Source organism: Bombus huntii, chromosome 4 (assembly GCF_024542735.1).
Source record: "Bombus huntii isolate Logan2020A chromosome 4, iyBomHunt1.1, whole genome shotgun sequence".
Lineage (NCBI taxonomy): Eukaryota > Metazoa > Arthropoda > Insecta > Hymenoptera > Apidae > Bombus > Bombus huntii.
In genome coordinates this window covers 19,409,113-19,436,250 of record NC_066241.1, presented here as the reverse complement: position 1 = coordinate 19,436,250, position 27,138 = coordinate 19,409,113, and the positions used below count along the sequence as shown (strand labels likewise).

The window sequence follows — 27,138 nt, the reverse complement described above, 5'->3', positions numbered from 1 at the left end:
TAGGAATGGAAAATTCGAATCTGGGAGAGACCCATATTATTGTGCCTTTGAATACTAACGATTGTTTTGGTTTACAAGGTCTAGAGGCAAATGAACTCTGGACAGATTGTTATTGCCGTTTCTTGTAATCTTCAGCCGGAGTTAAATAAAAAAGTTAATTTTTTGTGGTAACGCCCGTCGATATAAATGTATGAACGTGCCTAGGACAAAGTATTATTATCTTTTATTCGATCGGCATAATATCATTGAGCGAGCAACGACTACACAGTATCTCTGTATCTGTACTTGTACTTGTACTAATTTTAATACAACTGGCTATTACGAATTTGTCCACTCGTTTCTTTATCAAACGAACCTACACGTTTAACCTTTAACGCTCCGACTTTTAATTGTGAATATCGACCGGCAACTTGCAAGTTTTTAAGTGTCAGATTTTAAATACTACAATGACATGTAAATAACAATATTAAAGTCATTCAAAACAATCTTTATTCGTCTCAGAAGTAATATAACTTTGATTACAATATTGTAGTATCGTGAACAAATGGCCTAAGAAATATCAAGTGAACCATAAACAATGTCACGAAAAAGCCTAAGTGCCGACAGGTCCATCAATATGTCGTCGATCCTTCAGTCGAATAGTTATGCGGAAAAAAGACCTACGTGATCATGGCCACAGACGGTTGCGGAACACGTACATGCTGGGGCTATGAAAAAAGACAAAGGGATGCTTAAGGGAGAAAGAAGAATTAACAGGCAGTCGTAAGATAAGAAGTCAGAGTATAGTCAGCATTGTCGGAAAAAGTTGTCAGTGTTGTCGAAGAAGGTGGTCCGCGTGAAAGAGAGCGTTGGAACCGTGACGACAAGAGTTGTAAATTAACTATTTAGTTGTCTTAGTTATAGCACATTACTATATTTAGTTCACGTTAAATAACCATTTTTTCTGTTTAATCCATTCTAAATAAGTAAAAAAATCCTATAACATTTATATTAATTATGATTGACTATTGTGTGGAATTTTTTAAAACATTCATTGGGATGCAAACCGAGGTTGCGTTCACAGGTCTCACAGTAGAAAACTGTTTGTTCTTTTACCGCATTACTTCCTTTTGGTAAACAAACAAAACACTTTTTCTTTCTCCCTTTCAGCAACTGATTTATTATATGGAGTTCCCCATCTAAACCTTGTTCCTTATCTGTTCCGGAAAGCCTGCCATACACATTGTGTAGTATCGTGAGTGAGAGGCCTGGGAGTTGGCGGGTGAATCGCGTGGAATGTCGCGAGAGCCGAGGCGTTTGTTTTCGATAGGCGTTTGTTTTCGATCGCGTAGTTTTGGAAAGAGGAGGCCTACGTGATCTTGGCCACGAGCGGTTGCCAAGGGACGGGAAAAAAGGAATCAACAAACGAGAGTTTGCGAGCGGCGTTGCCGAGAGAGTGTTGATTGCATTTTGTGAAAGTCGAGTCGTTATCTAATTATTTAGTTGTGCTGTTTTCTGTACGTTTGGTGTGAATAGTTCAGGTTGAACAACAATCGTCTTTTTCTGTCCGATTAACATCTGTATCATCCATTCCTTGTAAATATATTATATCACGATATTACACATTGTTATTCCGAAAGTTACTTACGAGCTGACTTACTAATAATTTCACAAACTTATACTGTGACAAAGCGCTTTCTCCTTTCCTTTCCTGAGAAATCTTGTAAAGTATATAAGCATTTATTATACTCGTTTCTAGTCCCCAAAAGAACCGTATTCTTCCACCATTTCAACGATTTTCACAGGAAACAATATGTTGATGCATATTGATCGGCTTTATCTACAGTGCTTGAGAGACACGCTTGGAGTAGAGCACTGCACATCGGTGGTGCTTGAGAGGCACACTTGGAACGTTAAGGGTTAATCCACTTCACTTTCAAGTGAATGAAATTCTTCAAAACTCTTTCAAAATACTATTGCACCATGAAGACGGGCACATGAAACTTATACCGAAATCTTCCAAACTAGGCAACGAACGACGATACTCATATAATTACCGCATCAATGCGACGCAACTGTCCAATCGGACCAATGGAAATAAAATTTATTAGATGCTTGGCTATTAGAGAACTGCTAGATATGATACAAAATATCGGCTGTCATGTCGTGTCCGACAGTCAGATCACGACCCTTGTACTTTGTAAGACGGGGGACAAGCGTTCTTTACCACTGATTGTGCATAACTGACTGTCGTGTCCGACGGTTGGATCACGGCCAAGGGTTGTCATAAAACGGGGGACAACACTGGTTTTGATGACTGCTCTTTCGCACCTCTGCTCCTCGTGTATAGACCACAACCTTCTAGTTTCATCAGATAGAAGACAACAGCTCTTCAGGATTGATTCTTCGAATCTGTCCGTCGTGAGCACCGATTAGACCATGACCCTTGGTTTTCGTCAAATAAAAGACAACAGCTAATGGTCATTTCTCCCATCTGCCCAACTATTGATCTCTCAAGATGGGGGCGAAGGATAAAAGTTTGCTTCTTTTACCGAGTAGCTTATGACACTGTTGGATCTTCAAGAATTTCGGGGCCTAAACTTTAGGGTCTACATAGCAGTGTCATAAACCCATACCTTTTCAATGATCTTGAACTGTGCACATTATCCAAATCATCTCTATTCAGATTCAGATCCAGAAACTAGACAGGTCACTTCATAACATTCATTTTATAGTTCTTTAAATACTGTTTAAAAACATGGAAACTCTGTTTTGGATCATTATCCACCTGATAAACATACTCCTTAGGCATATGCTTTATAACGAAAATCACATCATGTATTCTATAAGTCTCGTACCCTCTTGAGAAAAAGAAATTCCTTTAGCGATGTTAGATAGACGAAGCAAAATGCTGTATAAGCTACAACTGTAATGGAAACCACCCAGCAAGCTATAAAGACTGCGAAAACTGTTTCCATCGCTTCGAGATAGAACATACGGCAGCTATCTCTCACAACAAGAGATTGCAGAACCAGAGCCAACATCAAACGTACAAATCGTATCGAACAATAACCATAGAAACAACAACATCTTTGGCAGCCGAAGTTATGCACAAGTAATTAACCAACACCACCCATTAACCACCCAACACCAACCAAAACCAAAACAACAACAGTAAGGACGCTACAGAAATCAAGGAACTGCACAAGCAATACATCAAAAACACTGAAATGTCAACAAAAATGATAAGTGAGCAAAATGCAATACTCAGACAAAAAGTACAACAAATTACAGTCACGCTGCAACTACTTACAAACATGTTAAGTAAAAGATGGAAACGGACACAGTGAAAATAGAAGCTTGGAGCTCCAATGGCCTACAACAACGGGCCCTCGAAACTAAAACAATTCTGTATAACAATAATATTACTTATTTCAGAAACACATTTCACACCAAAAAGCTACATGAAAATACCATATTACCCCATCTATGATACCAAACACCCCTCAGGAAAAGCACACGGAGGAACTGCAGCGATAATAAGAAACGATATCAAACACCATTAACATAATGAAACTAGTGTGGGACGCGTTCAAGCAACTACCGTTAAAATATAAACTAACAGCAATTACTTCCAGATGTCAGCAGTATATACACCACCGCGACATAAAATGGCATTTCAAAAATGAGAACAGTATTTTCAATCCTTAGGTGACAAATACATCGCTACGGGAGACTTCAATACAAAACACACGCTATGAGGCTTAAGAATTAATACACTTCGAGGTAGAACACTAGAAAAATATATTAGAACTAGTAATCTCAACATATTATCCACAGGAAGGCCAACATACTGGCTGACAGATCTAAACAAAATTGCTTTCTTGTTTGATTTTGCAGTTATAAAAGGACTATACGCAAATAAATTAAAAATAACACCTAGTTCTGAGCTTATCTCCGATCATACATCGATAATAATAGAATACACAAGCAGACCAATACTTTGCAGCAATCCAGAGTCGCTTTGCAATATAACCACCAAATGGCAAACGTTTAAAGAACTAATTGAAAGCAAAATCAACTGCAATGTTCCACCAAAAACACCCGACAATATCGAACAGGTAGTAGCAACATTGACAGAAATTATATAAGAAGCAGCGTGGACAACTACTATTTATGAACCAAACAACAGGCAAACAAAAATAATTCCAACAGACATCTTTGACAAAACCAGAGAAAAAGAAAAGCGAGAGCAAAATGGCAAAAACATAGAACAGATGAAAACAAAAAATGTCCTCTTCATGGACATTGAGAAAGCATTTGACAAAGTGAACCATGAAAACCTCTTACAAACGATCGAAAAACATTTCCCGGAACAAATCCATCACTTACTCAAGTCATACCTACACAACAGTACCTTTGTAATAAAAATAAAAGATGTATATTCTGAAATAAAAGACATCAAGGCAGGGGTACCGCAAGGAAGCGTCTTGGTGCCAATATTATACACATGTTGCGGCACTCGACAGCAACTAGCATCGGACGACGGCAGCGCTGTGGTTAGCGCCTTAGGTTACGAACGTTCGGGACCCGGGTTCAAATCCCGATTAGCGGAGTCCGATTTTTCTTTCCACGACGTCTAAATTAGAAGAAAAGTAGCAGTACTCTAGCAGCGACATTTACACCCGCAGCAGAACCTATCTCGGCCTCTATATCAGCAGTAGCACTATCACCACAACTATCTCCACCTCACACACTATACACGGCCAACATATCAACCATTACCAAGAGAAAACTACTGACATTCGCGAATGACACGGCTATACTAGTCAGGCATACTAATTCAGAAACAATAGTCACATTACTACAAGAGTACATAGTAAAAATATAAAAATGGCTATAGGATAAATAAATAAAAGCAAACCCCAGTAAATGCAACCATATTACATTTACGCTAGGAAAACGGAAACCATCAAATATCCAAGTGAATGGCACGCATTTAACACAAACAAGGCAAGTTAAATACCTGGGACTACACTTAGACACACAAATCTAGGCGGAAACAACATACTAAATCAATTATGGACAGAAAAAGAATGGACAGATGTACTGGCTAAATAGTCGAAACTCTAAACTCAGCATAGAAAATAAACTAAAAATCTACAAAACGATAATAAATCCGATTTGGTCGTACGGAATACCGCTATGGAGAACAGCAGCAGTGAGTCACAAGTAAACTAGAGTCGCTACAATCGAAGATACTGACGAGAATAGTCAACGCCCCATAGTATGTCAGAAACGAGGATATATTCTAGGACTTAAAAATACCAACGGTCAAAGAAGAAATCGGTAGATACGCAAAAAATACAAGGAAAGAACGGTAACACATTCAAACAACCGGCTGCTGAAGCGAGCAAAACTCTCATAGATAGAAGACTAAAAAGAAAACACCCCATTGACCTCACTATGGAAATAAAATAGTCAAACTGGAATATGATATCCCGCTGGGGTAGCACATGTTATATAGCAATTAAGCTAGAAAAATTTACCAAATGTTCAGCTGGACAAATTGTAAAGTACGAATGAAATATTAAAAAGGAAAAACGTACGCCTTCTTCCGCATAACTATTCGGCTAAAGAACTGACCGTTGGCATATTGAAGTTTCCCAAACCTTTCAGTCTGTCTGCACATAGGCTTTCTCTCATCATTATGTATGGTTCATCCGATATCATCCTCCAGCCTACCTAGGTTACATTACTTTACGTCTCTTATATAAAAATATGCATTTTTATGAACATCCTCAGAGTAATTATGATGTAGTTACTAATAATGGTAAGATGGATATGATTTAAAGTAAATAAGTATATAACATTTATGATTGAGAATATAACAAAACAATTTGTTCCAATTACATCTTGTGTAAGTAATATCTGGATACTAACCGGGTATTGCACATGCTGTTAACCCAACCGAATAAGTGGCTATATTTTGCAAAACATCATGTGCAGTTTTAGTCACTTCTTCAAGTGATAGCCCTTGTTCTGCTAACGCACCAGCTATTTTCATAACAAATATTATTCCCGTTAAACCACGCTTGCCAGCGACACCTTGCTCCTCCTTCGGTATACTACAGTCTTCATTTACAATTACTTCCGAAATCTAAAATGTTAAATAGAATAAGTTACACTAAATTACAAATACAATACAATAAAATACAAATAAAATACAGTTCAATACAATAAAAATACAATAAATTACATATGTTAAATAGAAACAATTACGATTGTCTATTACACTAAGCAGGACAGCGAGCTTGATTTTGTGTATCACTGTCGGCTTGCAAAGCTGCATATTTTCTACTACGTCCGGTGACTCTTACACGGTGCACATAGAATTAAGCAATAATCCTAAGGAACTGTCATAAAACAAGGCTTTTTTATTTACCGTTAAGGCCGGCAAGTCCTTTTTTTTTATTTGGAAGAATTTTTACAATCAGTTCTCATTGAGAATTATAAGTAAATTATTCTGGCGTGGTACTATATCGTGTATAATAGGTGATTATCGTCTGTTTGATTCTGGCTGAATCTAATGTTTAAATCTAGAGGGTAATGTCTTTTTATTCTGCTGATCTGATCCGTCGTGTCACGTAATTGAGTAACTAATGGGTTTTGGTGGTTGTTAACTCTTATGTTATATCTGTAATAACGAAACTACTTTAATTAGTTTATTAGTGATAAGTAGATTGAACAGGTGTTAATTGAACAGAGAATAATGTTTGTTAAACATGAACTGATCGCAGCAAACACATAATAATTAACACAACTGAATAATTAATTAACGACTCTCATCAACGCAATCCGCACTCTCTGACATCTCAACTCATACTACTGTTAATTCGTTTATTGTCCCCTAGCAACCCCTTGTCTTTTGTCTTAGCCTCACTACGTACATGCTCAGCAATCGCTCGTTTATAATTCACACGACACACCCCAGACCCCTCATTCATGATACCACATATCTATTACTGAATTTGGATATTTCTTCTTTAACTGTGGGTATCTTAAGGTCACGATGTATTGTTTCGCTGGTAACATACCAAAGTGCATCTATTGTAATATCATAAGGTAGTTTGAACTGATCGGTTGAAAGGTTGGTAGGTAGAGATCGGTTGGGAGCACGAGGCGGGCATGGGTTCCCGGGGCATAGGACCATGCCCTGGGAAACCCCGATGGATCTGATGTTCTCTTACAGTCGGGTGGCGGCCGATCGGTGCCCTTGGCACCCGTCGGTTCGCCGACCCGGTGCGGAGAACTTCGGAGAAGTTGATGGGCCCATGCCTGTCAAGACCACTCACCTCACCTTCTCGCGGGGCTCCCTGTCGCCCTGCACCGGCTTCGACCGGTGCAGGGCGCGAAAGAGTGAGTGGCACCAGGACGGAGACTTCGACGACGACCTTGGCGAAAACAAAAGAACCAACATGGACATGGAGAACATAAACGACAAAGTTTACGGTGCAGGGGAGGGATACCCCAGTACCGGCGCAGTCGTGGGTAGTGAAGTGGGCCCCGCTGCGTCGATATCTCGCGACCACGGCCGTTCGGGGGTGGACCGCCAGGCCCCCGGACGCGTTTCTTCGACTGGCGATGGAACAGGAGCGAGGAGAAGGATAACAACGGGAGGACATCCAGAGGATAACAGGACGGAGACCGCGGAGGAGCTTCCGAGGAAGGCGACGAGACGTTCGCTGAGAGCCGCGGACAGGTCCGAGTACGTCTTTCTCGCGCCGGCCACGATGGACGATGGTACGTCACCGGTGGCGGGGGGATCGCGGGGGCGGGCGAGGTCCGACGACGAGGAGTCGGTCGCCTCGGTCGCCTCGCGTTCGTCGCTGGCTTCGATGGCGTCCAGGAGTAGGAGGAAGAGAGTAGCAGCTACAACCCCGGAGGTGTCCGAAGAGTTGGAGGTGCAGATGAGGACGAGCTCCCCGGCGGAAATCAGCGCGGGCCTGACGATGCACGTGACTGAAATCATGCACGTCGCGACGACGTCGTCGAACCTGAAGGGGACTTACATCAGATCCCTGAAGAACGCGGCGAGCTACATCACCGCCGCCTGGAACGCGGAATCCGCTAGGAGGGAGAGGCCAGCGCGAGGCACCGACGACGTGGACGCGAGGCTGTCCGTGCTGGAGGGGGAAAACGCAGCCCTCCGCCAGGAACTGAGGAGACTGGCTGCTCGCATCAACGAGTGCCCGCGATGCGCCGACGCGGCGCCCGAATACGTCCGCCCCCCGTGGGAAGGCGGAAACGACAGGACGCGTCTGGACGCCCTGGAAAGAGCGGTCCGAGAACTGGGACCCTCCATTCTCAGGACCATCGAAGAACGATTTGGGGACACACGGTGGCAACGCACCCCCGAAGCACGACCCAGCGGGCACCGCCCCGTCGACCCTCCCGCCGCCCAACCGACGCCGCCCCGAAGGGAACAGGAGGACGGCGGATGGGAGTTGGTGGAGACGAAGAAGAAAAGGAGGAGAAGTAGGAAGAAGGCGAACGGGGCGAAGGCAGCCGCCGCCGTCGCCGCCGGAGGAGAGGCGGCAAGGAAAGGACCGACCGCGCCACCACCGACGCGGGTACGGCAGCAGCAGCAACCTCAGCCCGGCAGGACGACGGGCGCACCGAAGGCAAGCGCCCCCGCAACGCAGAAAGGACCACCGCGGACACCCAAGGTGGTCACGCCCCCTCGCGCACCGCGAACATCTGCGGTGACCCTGACGTTGAACGAGGAAGCGAGGACGTCGTACGCCGACGTCCTGGAAGCAGCAAGAACGAGGATCCCGCTATCGGAACTCGGCATGGAGCGCCTCGAGATGAAGAAGGCGATGACGGGCGCCATCATAATACAAGTCCCCGGAGACAAGGACAGGGGAAAGGCGACGCTACTGGCGACGCGGCTGGCCGAGACGCTGGACGGCGGTGAGAATCGCCACACCGACCAGGATGGCGGAGCTACGCGTGACCGGGATAGACATCTCGGTCAAGAAGGAGGAGCTGCGAAGAGCACTAGCCTCGGCGGCGGGATGCGGCAGCGCGGAGGTGCAGGTGGGCGAAATCGGCGCCACCAGAGGCGGCCTCGGGTCGGCATGGATCAAGTGTCCGGCAGCAGGAGCCCGCAAGCTGGCCCAGGCGGAGAAGATAGCCCTGGGCTGGTCAACGGCGAGGATAAGGGCCATACCGAAGCGGCCGTTGCAGTGCATCAGGTGCCTGGAACTGGGGCACGTGCGCGCCACCTGCGTATCCGGCGAAGACCGAGGGCACCTGTGCTACAGATGCGGCGGGAGCGGACACCGCGCCAGAGACTGTCCCGCCTCCGCTCCCAAGTGTCCGCTGTGCGAGTCGCTCGGGGCGCCCGCGAATCACAGGATGGGTGGAGAGGCATGCAACCCCCCGAAAGTCAAGAGGAGGAGACCGATCCGCCAACCAACAGCGGCAGCAGCGGCAACAGCAGCAGCAGCAGCAGCAGCAGCAGCCGCCGCGGTAGGGACACCAGGAAGCGCCGCCGAACCAGCAGCAGCGGTGGATGGCCGGGAGGAGGCCATGGAGGTGACCGCGTAGTTCAAGCGCCTGCTGCAATGCAACCTCGGTAGGTCGAGAAGAGCGCAAGATCTGCTCGTCCAGACCATCCGGGAGAACGAGGTCGCCCTAGCGGCGGTGGCCGAACCGCATCGTATACCCGACTCGCACAACTGGATCGGGGACCTGGACGGATCCGCAGGGATAACGTGGACGTCGGCCTCGTGCGTCTTGCTGGACCGTGGCAGCGGCTTCGTCGCGGTCGAGTGGCTAGGAGCGGCAGTGGTGGCGGTGTACGTCTCTCCGAACATCGACCTGGACGCGTACGGGGACTTTCTGGACCGAGTCGGCGAGTGCATCGGAAGATGCCTCCCCCGCCAGGTACTCGTCCTGGGGGACTTCAACGCCCACTCGACGCAATGGGGAAACCCCAGGACCAACTCCCGAGGAAGGATGCTCACCGACTGGGTAGCGGGTCTGGGGCTCCTGCTGGCGAACAGGGGCTCGGCGAGCACCTGCGTGGCGTGGAGAGGATCCTCGGTGGTGGACATCACGTGGGCTACCCCGGAGCTGCTCAGGCGAATCCGCGACTGGAGAGTGGCCGAGGGGGTGGAAACGCTGTCCGATCACCTCTACATACTGATGGAGGTGACCCTGGGGACCGAGAACGACGACGCCGGGAGGAGAAGACGAGGACCGGGAGAGAACCGTCGCCGCCCGCCGCCGCCGCGATGGCGCCTCAAGGAGAGGGACAAGGAGATGCTGCGCGTGGCCACGATCGTGTCCGCCTGGAGCTGGGACGCCCGGCGGACGACCGAGCAGGGAAGCATCGACGAGGAGGCGGAGGAGCTCCGAAGATACATGACCGCGGCGTGCGACGCCTCGATGCCGCGCTCCGTCCCGGGGGGCGGACGAGACCGGGGAACGTACTGGTGGACCCCGGAGATCGCCGAGATGCGAGAGAACTGCGTTCGAGCCCGCAGAAGATTCCTAAGGGCCCGTCGTCGCAGACTGACGCGCGACGAGGAGGAGATCTCCCGCCACTACGAGGAGTACAGAGAGGCGAGACGGACTCTTCAGCGGGAGATCAAGACCGCGAAATCTCGGTGCTGGACGGAGCTGATCGAGGAGGTCGAATCTGACCCGTGAGGACGGCCCTACAAAGTGGTCACTAAGAAGCTACGACCTTCGGCGCCCCCGCTGACCACGGACATGGACCCGACGCTGTTGGACAACGTCATCGGGACGCTGTTCCCGCCGGAAGACACGAACGCGAGCCAACCGGCGCCATCCTCCCCCTCCGTCGACGACGACGAGGAGGCAGCGACGACGACCGCGACGGGATGGAGCGAGGAACTGCGAGTCAGCGACGAGGAACTCTTCGAAGCTGCCAGGAGGACGGCGTCCCGCGACGTGGCGCCAGGCCCCGACGGAATACCGGGCCGAGCGTGGGCGGAGTCGATCGTCACCATGGCTCCCCGCCTGCGACACCTGTTCGACAGATGCCTGGAGGAGGGCGCCTACCCCCGGACATGGCGGACGGCCAGGCTGGTGCTGCTACGGAAAGAGGGCCGCCCGCCGGACTCGCCGTCCGCGTACAGGCCGATATGCCTGCTGGACGAGGTGGGCAAGATGCTGGAGAGGATCATCGCCGCCCGGCTGGAGGCTCACATGACCGAGAGGACGCCCGGATGGCACGACAGCCAGTACGGATTCCGCCGCGGCCGCTCGACCGTGGACGCGGTGAAGAGGCTGAGGACCATGGCCGAGGACAAGGTCTCCCGAGAAGGGGTGGCGGTGGCGGTGTCGCTCGACGTCACCAACGCCTTCAACTCTATCCGCTGGGGCAGGATCGTGGAAGCCCTGCGCCACTTCGAGGTCCCGGCGTACCTGGTAGGGATCGTTCGAGCGTGCCTCGCCGACAAATACATCGTCTACGCCGGAAGGGACGGGGAAGAAAGAAGACGGATCGAGCGCGGCGTTCCGCAGGGGTCGGTGGGGGGCCGATACTCTGGATCACGGCCTACGACTCGGTCCTCCGATGTCCGATGCCCCCGGGAGCGGGAATGGTGTGCTACGCCGACGACACCCTGGTCCTGGCCGGGGGACCATGGTGACACGACACGGCGAATCGCACGGAGGACGCCGTGGCATGCGCGGTGGGCGCCATTCGGAGGCTCGGCCTGACGGTGTCGCCGGCCAAGTCGGAGGCACTGTGGTTCTTCGACCAGCGACGAAGAGGAACACCTTCCCCCGGGCTGACGGTAAACATCAACGGAGAAGAGATCCCGGTGAGACGACAGATGAAGTACCTGGGCCTCACGATCTACAGCGGATGGACCTTCGGACCGCACTTCCAGCAACTGGTCCCGAAGGCGACGGCCGCGGCCAATGCCCTGTGCGGCCTCCTACCGAACATCGGCGGAGCAGGATCGAGAGTCCGCCGACTCTACGAGGGAGTAGTTCGGTCCCGAGTTCTCTACGGGGCACCCGTCTGGGCTGGAAGCTGCAGCCTGACCTTGCTGCGGAGGCTGCAGAGGACGACCGCTATCCGCATAGCGAGAGGCTACAGGACGACATCGTACGCGTCGGCGACCGTGCTAGCGGCGTCCCCCCCCGATCGAGCTGCAAGCCCTGGCGCTCGAACGCGTATACGAACATCAGAAGAACCCGACGCCATCGACCGCTGGCCAGCCGGCCTCGAACATCCGGGAGGAGGCGAAGAAGGAGACTTGGGAACGATGGCGCTCGCAGTTGATCCAGGAGGTCGCCTTGCGGCCGCACCGGGCCGTTCGCGCCGTGTTTCCCAACTGGGAGGCCTGGAGGGATCGAGGCGGAGCACCGCTGACCTTCAGGATGACGCAGGTGCTCACCGGCCACGGAGTATTCGGCGAGTACCTGCTAAGGATTCGGCGAGAGGCGACGTCCGTCTGCCACCACTGCGAGGAAGAGGAGGACACGACGCAGCACACGCTGGAGTTCTGCCCGGCGTGGGCGGAACCACGACGCGTCCTACGGCTCGAAATCGGCGAGAGCTTAGCCCCCGAAGCGGTCGTCGCGGCCATGCTCAGAGGGCGCCAGGAGTACTCCGCTGTCCGCACCTACTGCGAGCAGGTCATGCTGGCGAAGGAGCGGGCGGAAAGAATCAGGGAACGAGCTCGCGACCCGTCCAGGACATCGCAGCACCCGAGGAACACGAGGCGCCACAGGGGCGCGACGCCGCCACCGGCGCCGCCGCGGCCGCCGTAGGAGCGCGAAGAAACCAGGAAGAGGCGTCAGGGGACGGGGTCCCCAGGACGACGCAGCAGGAGCGAGGCGCTAGGGGACGTGGTCCCCCTCCTAGCGGTCCAAGAAGAGCAGGACGCCTCCCTTCGACGAAAGGAGAGATAGACGCCCGGGGGTAACCGGTAGTAATTTGGGAGAGATCCCGGGTGCATCTCGACTCAGGCGTCAGGACAGGCCACCGTGGAGTTTTAGTCGGTAAGAGTCCGACACTACCCGCTAGCGGGTGTCCATGAGGATTTCTCCACGATAAAAAAAAAAAAAAAAAAAAAAGGTAGAGATCGGTTGAAAATAGAAAAAACCGTGTACGTCGTCTTTCTGTGGTTCGTTTACATTTAAGAGTGCCTACGTGACTAAAGTCACCTAGTTCTTACATAGGTATGAGGAAAACAATAGACAACGTTAGACGAGATGGACGGTTTCGTTTTTCAAGGCGGGACGACCGAAAGGTCAGAGTGTACGAGTCGAAAAGTGTGCGTATTGCGAGAGTCAGAGCTAATCGAGTCGTCGAAGAGTAGAGTCGTTAGAGTTAATCGAGACACCGAAGAGTAGAGTCGAGAGAATTGATAGAGTTGTTAGAGAGAGAGAGAGGGGGAGAGAGAGGGAGAGAGAAAGAGAGAGAGAGAGAGGGAGAGAGAGAGGGAGAGAGAGAGAGAGAGAGTGTTAGATTCGTTGTGAGGAGAGTGGCTAAATAACTGTAAAGTTATTTGATATAGATACGAGTATTGCATTTAGTTTCTGTTAAATAAATATCGTTTTTTGTCCAATTTGTATTTGTATATTCAATTTAATATTAATAAATTGTAAGCAATCGGGAAAAAATTTCTATCTTGATTTTCCTTATTACACTATTAAGGATCTTAGAGTTTTCGATTGAAATCGTTGAAAAATTTCTAGGTTGGAATTGGAAACTTGCTGTTTCCCATAATTGGATCCCATAGGTCCAAACAGGTTTTAATATGGCCTTATATAGCATTATAGTATAAGTTATAGTATAAGTTATAAGTAAAAGTGAAACCGCCCCTAACCCTAATTCTAATGTAAATCCGACATATAGATATACCGCTCACAAATCTTAGGCTTGAAATAGTATATAAGTTGTTTGATAAGTCATACAAGACAATCGTCATTCTTATGGCCAATAACCCATCTAGAAATAAAGACAAAAAAGGAATATAGGTGAACAAAAAAATGAAAAATAACCCAAGATATATATCAAATCTCCAAAATATGAAACTAGTCTACAAGAACGATTTTAGTTATTAAGACTATAAATATAAAATATGTAATGATGTAATTCAATTTTGAAATCCAATAAAATAATAGATATTATTTAAAAAATGGTAGGCTTATAGATCATCTAATTTCTTGTACCCGGACCGAATCCAGTTGTGAGAACTTCTTTTCATAATAATTATTCATGAATAATAATAATAAAATAATTCATTGAATTATCTTATGCATATTTTGTTATCAATTATTTTTTATTTATTATTAATAAACAGTTTCACAGAAAAGATTTCGAATTGCTGCCGGACCACTCCTGCGTCCTCTCCCATCCTGAAGGAGCTGTTCCTCAGGACTAGTTTGGGCATTCAGAGGGACTACCACTCTCAACGCTATCCTCTGGGCCGTCGTGCAAGTCTGAGGACATCCCAGATCCTCCTCGGCGTGTCGGCCACTATGACCACCTTCTTTTTTTTTTTTTTTTTTTTTGTACGTGGAGAAATGCTCATGGACACTTCGCTACTGCAGCAATCGCGTAACAGCAGAGTAGTGTCGGACTCCTAACGACGAAAGCTCCACGATGACCATCCTACGCATGTGACAGGGGTGATCCAGGAACCTCTTATGAATTAACTTCTGTTGCTCCCCCTTCTCGCGTCCTCTTGTTCGAGCCAATCCTAGTACCTCCTGACTATTGAATTGGCGTTAGGGGGGGGGGGGGGGGGGGGGTCATTGTCCCTAGCGCTGTCGCTCCTTCCAGGCGTGGTCCGTTTGGACGGCGGTGGAGCGGCTCTAGGTCGTCTGACTGCCATCCTTCTCCATCGTCTTATCCTGCAAGGGTGAGAGTTTTTCTTTCTCTCCCTGCGAGCATAACTCGCTCGCAGCAGAGGCGGACGGCCTCGTATTCCTGTGGCCCTCTCAACATTGCCTCTACAACCGCTGGGGAGGGGGGGTCAATGTTCCTCCTATGGCGTGTCGCAGAGTATAGCGGGGCAGCTCCCACGCCGGACAGAGCTCCAGGGTGTGCTGCGCCGTGTCCCTGCCCTCTCCGCAGTGGTGGCAGATGTCTGTCGTCTCTCGTCCGATTCTCTTCAGAAACTCGCCGAACACGCCGTGTCCGGTGAGCACCTGGGTCATTCTGAATGTGAGCGAGAGGCCGTGGCGGCTTTTCCATGCCTCCCAGTTTGGGAGGACCGCCTCCGCGCCCCGATGTTCGCCTCCCTCGTTGATCAGCTGGGATCGCCACCGGTCCCACGTGTCCTCCTCAGCGGTTCCTATGTCATTTGGAGCCGCCTGCTCGTTGGCCACTATGACCACCTAGGGTAGTGCGGGGCCGCTCTTCGGTGCAGAACCCTACAAGGGTGGGATGTTCTCACCCTCTCCCACTCTGCCCGCTCCTTTGCGAGTATTACTTCTTCGCAATAGGAGCGGACTGTGAGGAACTTCTGTTTCCTTCTCAGCACCACCTTCTACCACTGCCGAGGGATCCACACTTTCGCCAATCGCTTGTCGTAGAACACTGCGGGGGGCCTCCCATGCTGGACAAAACTCCAGCGTGTGCTCAGCCGTGTCCTCACCCTCTCCGCAGTGATGACAGATGCTCGTCACCTCTCTTCCAATTTTCTGCAGGGACTCACCGAATACTCCATGCTCAGCGAACAACTGTGTCATCCGGAAGGATAACGGGAGCCCTTCGCGGTTCGTTCAAACTTCCCAGTTCGGAAGGACCGATCTAACGGCCCGGTGGCTCTGAATCTGACCTTCTCTGGTTTGACCAGGCCTCTCAGGTTTTTGTACACCCCTCGGAGCGCCAAGGCCTGGAGCTGGAACGGTGAATACGCCAACGCGTAAGATACCGTTCAGTATCCCCTTATGATCCTGATGGCGGTCGTCCTATGCAGCCTCCTCAGTAAAATCAGACTGCGACGACTCGCCATCAGATCTTCTGCCCACACCGGAGCCCCGTACAGTACCCGAGAACGGACAACTCACATATAGTCGGCACACTCTGACCCCAGCCCCACCGATATTTGGTAGCAAACTACATAAGGCGTTGGCTGGCGTCGTCTCTTTGGGGACCAAGTGCCTGAAATGCGTGAGGTGAGGCCCAGGTATTTCATCTGAAGCCCTACCTCGATGTCCTCCCCGTTTATATCCAAACACAGGTCGGGCAGAGGGGCCCCCCTACGCCGCCAGTCATAAAACCAGATAGCCTCCGACTTGGCTGCGGACACCCTCAAGCCCAGCCTGCGTATGGTACGTACCGCGCAAACAACGATGACGCAATGTCTCGTACCACCAACGTCCCCTGGCCAGGAACAACGTGTCGTCAGCGTTAGACACCATGCCTGTGTCCGGAGTCATGAGACAGCGAAGCATCGCGTCGTAGCTGATGATCCACAGAATCGCTCCCAAAACAGAACCCTGCGGAACACCGCGCTCGACGGGTCGCCATGCGTCTTCATCCCTACCGGTGTACCGTCCCACCTGTCGCTCAGGTAGGACAGGATAACACGAATAAGGTAAGGAGGCACCTCGAAGAATTCAAAGGCCTCCACTATCCCATCTTAGGGTATGATGTTAAAGGTATGGACTATGTCTAAGGATTTTTTCAAATTGTAAATACATTTTTCTCAAAATTGATTGATCATCTAAGGCTGAAATGACAGATTTGTTATATTTTACATACATATCAAATTTCATTTAAATCTGTAAGAACTAGGTATGAAAATTCCTTTGTTAAAGCATTCAGATATTTGAATGTTTCACCGAACAGCAAATGAATGTTCGGTTACAATCTTATTTTTTATTTTACTAAAATGGGGGAGATCGATTAGTCGCTCTGTTCGTCTAAAGCAAATCTAAAGGTCGGATTTTCTAGATGCGTCCAACGCACACGTTGCATTACGAACGGTCAAAAACCCAACATTACTAGATTGAGAGAATAAAAATCCTTTGATAGTAAGGGATATAGTATAGTTGCTGAACTAGTGACGTCGTAACTCATACTACAAACAAATGGAGATGCAGGAACAGTATTGTAGATACAACGCGTGGAGATGTAAGACGAAATTCATGTTATATAACACATGTGACATAGCTGTAGAGTGAGGGTAATGTGATGTTATATTATCGTCAAATTAAGGATATCGCCTAAAAATCCTGGATAAGCTCGAATCACACAATATCCTAGCAAAAACGAGAGAATGCTTCTCTATTGTAACGGTAAAAATCAGTGATCTCGCAACGAGACAGTGTCACTTACGTGATTCGGGTTTTAAAATGTTTCTGACCTAACGCGCGCGTTAGATGCACATAAGAAACCTCTCCTTAAATGAACCATAAAAACCGACGATGTGTTACATACGTACATAAACGTTGATGTATTAATCCTATCCATATAAAATATAGAAGCTAAAATTAATCAAAAAATTCAGTTTATAAATTCGTTTTCCTTTTTCTTACCTTCAAACCCTTTTGTCTCGCTTTTTCAATTGCTATTCCAAAATTAAGGCAATCTCCAGTATAATTCGGAACAACCATCAAAATACCAGCTAGAAACATATTATATACATAAAACATTTTATAATTTAATGCGTTACATTATATAACTGCATTTAAGATTTATGATAATAATATTAATAATACACTTCTGATCATGTATGCTAAATTGTTTAAATTGAATTCAAGGAAATGACCTAACGCCTAAACTTTTAGTTAAATTTTCTAATATTTTTTTTATATTTCAAAGCTTACGGAAGCAGCATGAAATTTTTTATCATCTGTTACTGGACACTCCGTATAGATAATAAAGATAGTACAAAATCTGTTTAACTTTGCGGAACTAAATCAGATATTTTGTGAAGTCTCGAAATTTCCGAAATTGGGATAAAAATTTTCGAAATAAAACCAGAAATTATTATTTCCTTTCCTTTTTTTCTAGAGGTATCTAATTCATCAAGAACTAAAATTTTGACAAATTTTTTTGGAATAATCAAAGTATTTAATGGTGAAATGGTACCAATTAAAATCTAAGCAGAGATGCAATTGAATTATTATCAGTCAAGTAAAAATAAATTTATATGTATCGTCACAATACGAGGTGTTTCGAAATTTCCAATGTCCTCTCTCTAGTAATTACATATGAAATAAAGAAAAAGAAAAATTGTAAGAGAAACAAAGGTGACATAGTGAAATAGTAAAATCCACCAAACTCCAATGAGTAGAGTTCACATGTTTCAAAACTCGTACACGTGATTTAAGAGTCAGCTCAGAGGAGAACGATATGATTTCAGAACCAGCTGTTCCTCTACAATATATCTAAAAGAATTTTTCTGGGAAGTAAAAGAGTTATATTAATTCATTCTTTACTTGTATCCTGGGTGTTCCGGATCTATGATACATCGTTACACTACCAATCATTATACAAATTGATTTTTAAAATTTGATATGAGTGACTACGTGCGTATGGGGCGCATACGACTGTAAATACAGACCAAATTGGCACCATTTTTTATTTTACGATCTCACTGTACCATTTTCACCAATCATATCAGAAATCAAGTCAAAATAGTCTATTATATCTAATACTATATTGTGAAGGTAAGTTTCGTAAAAATCGTAAAAAAACTAGTCATTTTGAAGATCTGTATTTTTCAAATATTTTAGATAAGAGGAAAATGATGACTTAAACATTTTTTTCGTATTAGTTATAACATATTCCAACTTGAAACAAATATCAGATATTCAGTACAAAAGTAACTTATTTAACGTAAATAACACGAAATGCTCAATTTTGGATTTATTCCATCTTGTTCTGTCTAAATCCAACGAAATTATAAATCTTACAACTTACTATTATTATATTGAGAAACACGGTCGATGGCATAAGAGATATGTTTTGACGGTGGTGCTGCGTATATTGAGCCTGCTACAGCCGCAGCTAACATACCATTTCCAACATAACCTAAAAGAATATTTGAAACTAATTTTATATTGTTTAATTTTACTCATACTATTATATATTCATTTAAAATTATATTATATGTACATATGTACATATATATTACATCTACATATATATAATAAAAGATGCCTTCGTATTTTTAATAGTTACAAAAATAGTAGTGCGTAACATTTATACCGGATATACTATATCTACACATGTACACTGTACAGAATTTAAAGATATTATTGATAAAAATTATCACAACGTAATTCTACACATCAGATTCGGTGAAAATTTAACTGAAAGAGCCTAAGCTTGTCTTTTAAGCTTGAAAATCAAAATCGTAAGAACAAATTTTTTTGCATCATATCTTACTCATCGCGAGAATCAACTTTGCAACTTTGTTAAGTCGCAACTTAACCGATGTTAAAGTTCTATTGTCTATTGCATTCACATAATTTGTAATATGTTCATATTTAACAATCAAATAGGAAGTAAATAACAGGATATTAATGCAGGAATAGAAAATTATTTTCTGTTTTTAAATAGAACGAAACGCCTATCTTCATGATTTCTAAATATTGCAAGATTACGTTTTGTATGATGGTTATTTAACCATCCTAGCAAAAATTAGATATATCTTTATTCATTTATCATAAAATCATATATGTCTTTATTCATTTTATCAATTAAGAACAATGAAGATAAACATATGATGACAGTAATATCGCGCGGATAAAAGTCGCTTGTCTGCATCAGGACTTCATTTTTTCCTCAGGTAGATACTTGAAAGACATATGAAGATCCACTATGTTTCTTGTAAATAGAATCACATTTCTTTATGCGTTGATCGGTACAACTCGTTATTCCACATAGGAAACTATCAAATTGGTAATTATGCCAAAAAGCCAGCTCAGAAGGTATTCATTATCTTTGTTACCTTGTATCAAAGGCACAATTTATTAAAATATTTCCTGAACCAATTACTTTTTTAACATAACCAACTTTAGTAGTTTCTTGTGTGGAATAAAGAGTTGCGTTAACCAATGTATACAAAAAATGTAAAAAGATACTGTTAATTATGCCGAGAAATGTTTCAATCAAAAGTTGAATAGCTTCTATTAGATGGACATTAATCGATGTAATTAGCATTTTCATAGGTGGGCGCGTAGAGGATCTTTGAAACTCAAATTTGTTTTCTTAAATGGAATTACCCATTTCAATATTCTCTATAAAAAGATGTTCAGCCATGTATGTTGCAAAGTTGTTTTGGAGATACTGTAACTCATATTTTGCAAAATAAAAATTAGAACATCTAATGAACTTCGATGTAAGTTGATAATTTTTTTATAGAGAATGTTAGACTTGGCGTTGTTTAATGTATAAAGGAATATATGATTCCTTTTAAAAAACAAACAAACAAAAGTACTAATTACGTCGATCATTGTCCTCCTCGGAATCATTCAACTTTTATTTGAAACATTTTTTGATATAATTGACAGTATTGAAAATATTTTAGCTTTCATCTTGGGTAACTCACCTTGTATGTAAACATATATATAACATTATATTTTAGAATATTTAACGACCCGACGACAGCAATTAGATTTTCGCACAAGACAAATTTTATTTTGCAGTAGCTAAGAACTTAATCAACTTATATTTTCTGCTACGGAATAATGAAAATATTTTAATTCCCGGGATCATTTTTATACAAATTTATATAAACGGGATTTCATTAAAATGACCAGTTCTGCCCGAGCAGCCGAGCTAAACGGACGTGAAAAACAGTGCTTCAGAAAAGTGCGGCGAGTGGGGAAGAGAAAGTTACGAACGGCTACGCCCATAGCTAAATGGTGGAAACCCGTGTCTTCTATTAAGAAGACTACAAGCAAACCTACCATGAAAAAACAAATCTCACCGATAAAAATTATTAACAAGGACGAACAATACTACATAAATAAAATAACAAACACATCAAAAACAAGTCAACAAATAAACCAAGAACAGGACTGCTCAGTTACAATTGAAGTTGATATGGAAACCAATAAAGAAACAACTCAACAGGATGAAAGCTGGAAGGTGGCCAGCTACAATAAAAAACGAAAAATAACAGGTAATCTAGATACGGAAAAGCAGCGATGGCTGCAAGAATTACCATTAAGAAACTCCTTCAGCTCGCTAACGGAAAAATTAGACGATGACCCAACAAGCAATACCACAATTCAACCAACACAACATTACAAAACCACCACCAATATTTGTTGAAGCGCAAATAATAGACCCGCTTATTGATCAACTAAACAATATAGTTGGAAAGAATAATTACACAATAAAACAAACAAAATTAGAACAGGTAAAAATCCAAACAAACACCCCAGAAAATTATAGGGAAGTGATAAAAGAATTAAGGAAAAAGAATGCTATATACCACACGTACCAGCTCAAAACGGAAAGGAGCTACAAAATAGTTATAAGAGGATTACATCCAAAAATTAACACAGAAAAATTAAGTCACGAACTAGCAAAAATTGGCCATCAAACAAGAACAATAAATAATATAACAAGGTACGATACGAAGCAACCATTACCACTATTCTTAATAGAACTGGAACCCAGAATGAATAGCAAGGAAATTTATGAAATCAAAAAAATTCTAAACACAATAGTAACAGTGGAACCACCACGCTACAAAAAAGATATACCACAATGCATGCGGCGCCAACGATACGGTTACACAAAAAATTATTGTAACAGTAGCCCGGCATGTGTTAAATGTGCAAAAAATCACTTAACAATACACTGCCCATACACAGGAAAAATAGAAAAAGTTAGATGTTATAATTGTAACGGAAACCACCCAGCTAGCTGTAAAGGATGTGTAATCAGGAAGCAACTTCAACGTAAACTGTTTCCACCAATTCGCAATAGATCAGTCGATAAATACCAACAACAACAAAGTACAACGGATAACGAAGCAACATTGAAAGCACAAAAGGAAATAAAAGCTATAAGCAGAAACACAGATCCCCAAGGAAACCGAAGCTACGCGCAAGCAACGCAAAACATTAGACAAGCAACACCCATGAACAATCAGAGTCAAAGCAACAACACCGAAGACGCTACAGAAATCAAAGAACTACTAAAACAATCAATCAAAAACACCGAAATACTTACAAAAATGATAAGCGAACAAAACGCAGTCCTCAGACAGCAAACACAACAAATAACAGTCATGCTACAACTACTTACTAACATGCTGAGCAAAAAATAAAAATAGACATGCTTAAAATAGCAGCCTGGAACTCTAACGGCCTACAACAAAGGGCCCTAGAAACTAAAACATTCCTATACAACAATAATATTGACATACCACTCGTATCAGAAACATACTTCACTACAAAAAGTTACATAAAAATACCGTACTACACCATATATGATACCAAGCATCCCTCAGGAAAAGCACACGGAGGGACCACAGTAGTAATAAAAAACGACATTAAACATCATTTACGCAGCCAGGTTAGTAAGGAACATATACAAGCAATCACCGTTACTGTACAAACTGGTAGCAACCAATTACAGCTGCAGCAGTATATGTACCGCTGCGACACAAAATTACATCACAAATGTGGGAAGAGTACTTTCAACATTTAGGTGACAAGTATATTGCAGCGGGAGACTATAATTCAAAGCACACACTATGGGGATCAAGAATCACTACACCTCGAGATAGAACCTTGGAAAACTACACTAGAAACAATAACCTCAAAATATTATCCACGGGAAGACCAACATACTGACCGACAGACTTGAGTAAAATACCTGACCTACTTGATTTTGCAGTTACAAAGGGACTAAACGCAAATAAACTAAACACAGCACCCAGCCTCGAGCTTTTACCTCCGACCCACCCATAATAATTACATACAGAAACAAACCAATACTTTACAGCAATTCAGAGACGCTATACAATAAAACTACCAAATGGCAAACATTTAAAAAAATAATTGAGAGCAAAATCAACTGCAACATCCCATTGAAAACACCTGAACACATCGATCAAGCAGTAACAACATTTACAGAAACTATTCAAGAAGCAGCAAGAGCAACCACTATACCTGAATCAACCAACAGACAAACAAAAATAATTCCATTAGACATCCTCGAAAAAATTAGAGAAAGAAGAAAAGCGAAAGCAAAATGACAAAAACGTAGTGGCAAGTCAAATACCTAGGACTCCACCTAGAAACACAACTCACATGGAAACAGCATACTAAATCAATAATAGACAAAATACAGACAATAATCATAATATTTTCGTTTCTGTTCGGAACTTAGAATTTAATCAACTCATTAAAATCCTATTAACATTACAAACTATTAACATTAAATAGAAATTATGAGCATTTTACTGCATTCATTTATATACAGGCTGGTTGGTAACTGGTGGTACAAGCGGAAAGGGGGTGATTCTGCGCGAAAGAAGAAATCGAAAATATAGAATAAAAATTTTTTTTTTATTTTTTTTTTTAATTTTTCCATCGAGACAACGATCTAGAGTGAGATCCGTTATAACGTACCGCACGCGTACCGAGCGAAAATTCAAAGTCGATTTTCTCGAAAACAAAGCCTCAAACGAAAAAATTTTATTGTATATTTTCGACTTCTTTTTTCGCGTAGAATCGCCCCCTTTTCGCTTGTACCACCAGTTACTAACCACCCTGTATATATAAGGAAATTTGCAATAACTAAATTGTGTATCTCCTCGTACTTTATAAGCAATTTTGGCCCATCCTAACTGTTCTAATGCCATAAAAATAACAACCAAAGCCACCTGGGTCATCTAAATTGTACAATTAAATTTTATTTGTTAGAAAATGTTAAATTTCGCCATCGTCGATAACTCTGTGCAGATTTTCTTCGAGTTTTGTTCCGTATAAGGTGTTCACACATTTGACTTTATTTTTCATACCAGTGTTGTTTCTAATATACATATTATAGATAATAATATTATGTTACGAAGCACGAATAATTGTTTTCTTTTTCTATGTTTACTTGTTAATGTCATACAATAATTTTTAACATATTCATATTTAGAACACTATGGACATATTCAAAGTATATGAATATTATCGGTATGTTATTTGTTTGAGTATAATGCAATTATATATCACAAACAAAAAATGTAATCTATACCAAGTACGTTAACCATTTATGTTTATGTAGTTACAAAGTGCCATTGAATTACATTAATGTTTCATTTAGGCATTAATAAAAACCCTTATTATAATTTATAGCAATTTTTAAAGGAAGTGTTTAACAAAAAGGAAACAATTTAATGATATTACTGATTATGAACTATTTGAAAAAGTGGAAATAATTTAAACCTTTTATTGGAAAAATTGAAGTGATAATTGTAGCGTCTGTTTCAAAACTCAACATACTATAATCAATGATAATTAACTTTACATAACAAAAGGCCCGTAAGCAACAAGAAGTTTAATAATAATTATACTTATAAATACATTTAATGCCAGTTTATTCCGAATAGATTGGGTGTCATTTTTCTACAAAATAGAGAATAACATTAAAGAACAGCCGACAATCGCTAATTAAATACCGGAAAAAGCATGAATTAAAATCAGGGTACAAATTTAATCAAGACATATCAAGAAAAGCATAAAGTGAAAAGGATTGAATTCAAATAAAAATGTTTAAGCAGGTGTCATTTTAATGGTACTAGATTACATTAAATCCTATGGAAAGAAAATTTGATTCTTTTTAACATCACATTAAAGTTATAAAAAGAAACAGTCCTGTGAAAAGAAATCTATCTAAAAACAGAATTGGTTCCATTATTTAATTATTATGTAAATACTATCTATTTATAAACATATAAATATGTTGTTTTTTAGCATATACAGTTTATAATTGATATTCTATACTTTTTATATATTTGGTATAACAAACAGTTTTTAATTTTAATACAAAATTATAGCAGAAATAAAAATGAAACAGGAATATAAAAATCTTGTCACCAAATTTAAAATTATATATACAGGATAGGACACATAAATCGGAACACCAAAATATGAAAAAACTTCACAGAATTAAATTATACTATTTTAAAAGGCACATGCAATTGGTACATAATGTTTTTTCCGAAAGTTACTTTTTTAATGAGATTTCAAAGGACATCACCATTTTTTTGGACAGGGCCATATCCTTTATATATTATTAAATCTACTTCGGCATTATCTATAAAAAAAGCATTAACATATGTATGTCAACAAACTATTAATTTAGCAAATATTTTAACTCTAATTTATCAAATTTAATATAGAAGAGTCTTTTTGTTTCTTATACGTTAAATTTGACAAATTAAAGTTAAAATATTTATTAAACTAATAGATCCTCGATATAAATATGTTAATACTTTTTATAGGTTATACAGAGGTGGATTGACTAATGTATTAAAAAATGTGGTCCTATAAATAAAATAGTGATGACCCTGAAATCTCATAAAAAAATGACTTCCAAAGAAAACATTATCTATCATTGCATGTGCTCCCCCAAATAGTATAACTTTATCCTGTGAAGCTTTTTCACATAACCATTAATAACGGAGATATTTAGGCGTTTGTAATTGTTTCCGATTTATATGTCCTACCCTGTATTTAAGATAACATTCAATTAACATGTTCCATATATTAAAAATATGTATCCAATATAGTCTTTAAGTATTTAAGTTTCGTTAGTCTTGTAACTACATAATGTAGGAAAGTTTCTTAGAAAATTAAGGAATTCCCAAATCCTTAAAAAATTTTGTTTTTTATATTACATAATTAATAGTCCCTAAACGCTTCGAAAATTTATATACGCATATACTTTTATACCGAACTGCAAATAAATTATGTTTACTGTTTCTTCCCTTGAATGAATTACAGTTTTATTTACTTATATCTTACATAAAATACATTAAGTTATTGATTTAATGTATTTAAATGAAATTAATAAATCCAAGTAGGATATTTATTTTTATACTTGCTAGCATTTAAGAAGTATGATATGACTCAAAATAAAATTGTATTCATAATACATAATAACATGCATATAGTGTTCCGATTTTTTAAAAAATAAAATAAGCGCATACCAGCCGCGAAAGGTTCGTGTCCACTTCCACCGCCGCATATCAGGGATACCTTATGTTTCCGTTCTTGAAGCTAAAATACAGCAAATTATTAGTAAGATTGTTCATGGAAACGCCAACATATATAGTAAAATCATGACAACATTAGGTGTTATTCGTATTAATTTGTTTCATACAGAATATTCAAGGTTATGTACGTACGTTTGGCATCAAAACGACTTTATGAGATTCTTGATACTCCAATTGCGGAAATGCAAACGATAATCCAAAAAGAGATTCCGTGACGGCATTATTAACTTCGTTAACTAAACTCTTCATAGTTCTGAATAAAATTTTCGTAGGATACACACTGAAGTAAACGTAACTGTTCACGAAATCGTTCTTCTGCGTACTGTGAACGAAGAACATTCAAGATTAATCTTCACTCAGAGGTCAAGAGTTATCGCACACGTTGAAATCGCAATAAAGACACCAATAACCCTGAATATACACGAGCTACACTTTACTGTGCGATTCCACTGCGATCGTATATCTGACTTTGTCGTATTTAACAGGAAAACAAAGAAAAACATATGATCGCAGCGGGATCGCGCAATAAAATATCGCTTGTCTGTATTCAAAATAACACATATGTATTTATCATGAATGTTAACCAGTTAAGCGAAATGCAATTAGATAACATCGAGTATTTCTTTACACTTTGTGTATAGCGAAACTACACCATTTCTTAATGAATCTCATTGATACTCGAACGTCACACATACTAGCTTGCAACGACTTATGTAATTTTTCTTTATGTTTATATATTTATTAACGTATAATAATATCTATGAAACGTATTAAAATTGATTAATATCTTTAACTCCGATTATATGTTAACTTCTGATAATCTTAGTTTTGTAAGTGCTACTATATTGCATTTGAATAAATATTAAAAGCACGTGACAATTGGGAAATTACGAAAATTTCGTTAAGA

General features: G+C 42.5%; 1 protein-coding gene and 1 long non-coding RNA gene across 14 annotated transcripts in view; one reads left to right on the top strand and one right to left on the bottom strand.

The window, feature by feature from the left end:
- The window catches only part of LOC126864937 (uncharacterized), a 53,063-nt gene that overhangs the window by 9,807 nt on the left and 16,118 nt on the right, over positions 1 to 27,138 (top strand). The window lies entirely within an intron of this gene.
- Positions 1 to 27,138, bottom strand: part of LOC126864932 (triokinase/FMN cyclase-like) — an 81,351-nt gene that overhangs the window by 53,624 nt on the left and 589 nt on the right. For 2 of the 9 annotated variants that reach the window (XM_050616859.1, XM_050616860.1), the window contains exons 1-6: positions 26,860 to 27,082; positions 26,364 to 26,553; positions 26,166 to 26,235; positions 18,917 to 19,027; positions 17,527 to 17,615; positions 5,923 to 6,139 (exon numbers count right to left, since the gene is read on the bottom strand). In XM_050616859.1, coding sequence (XP_050472816.1) covers positions 5,923 to 6,139; positions 17,527 to 17,615; positions 18,917 to 19,027; positions 26,166 to 26,235; positions 26,364 to 26,553; positions 26,860 to 26,924 — 742 coding nt within the window. In that variant the 5' untranslated portion in view covers positions 26,925 to 27,082. Of the gene's footprint in view, positions 1 to 5,922; positions 6,140 to 17,526; positions 17,616 to 18,916; positions 19,028 to 26,165; positions 26,236 to 26,363; positions 26,753 to 26,815; positions 27,085 to 27,138 lie in introns of those variants that run through there. The other 7 variants (XM_050616858.1, XM_050616855.1, XM_050616853.1 and 4 more) reach the window with 7 other exon arrangements.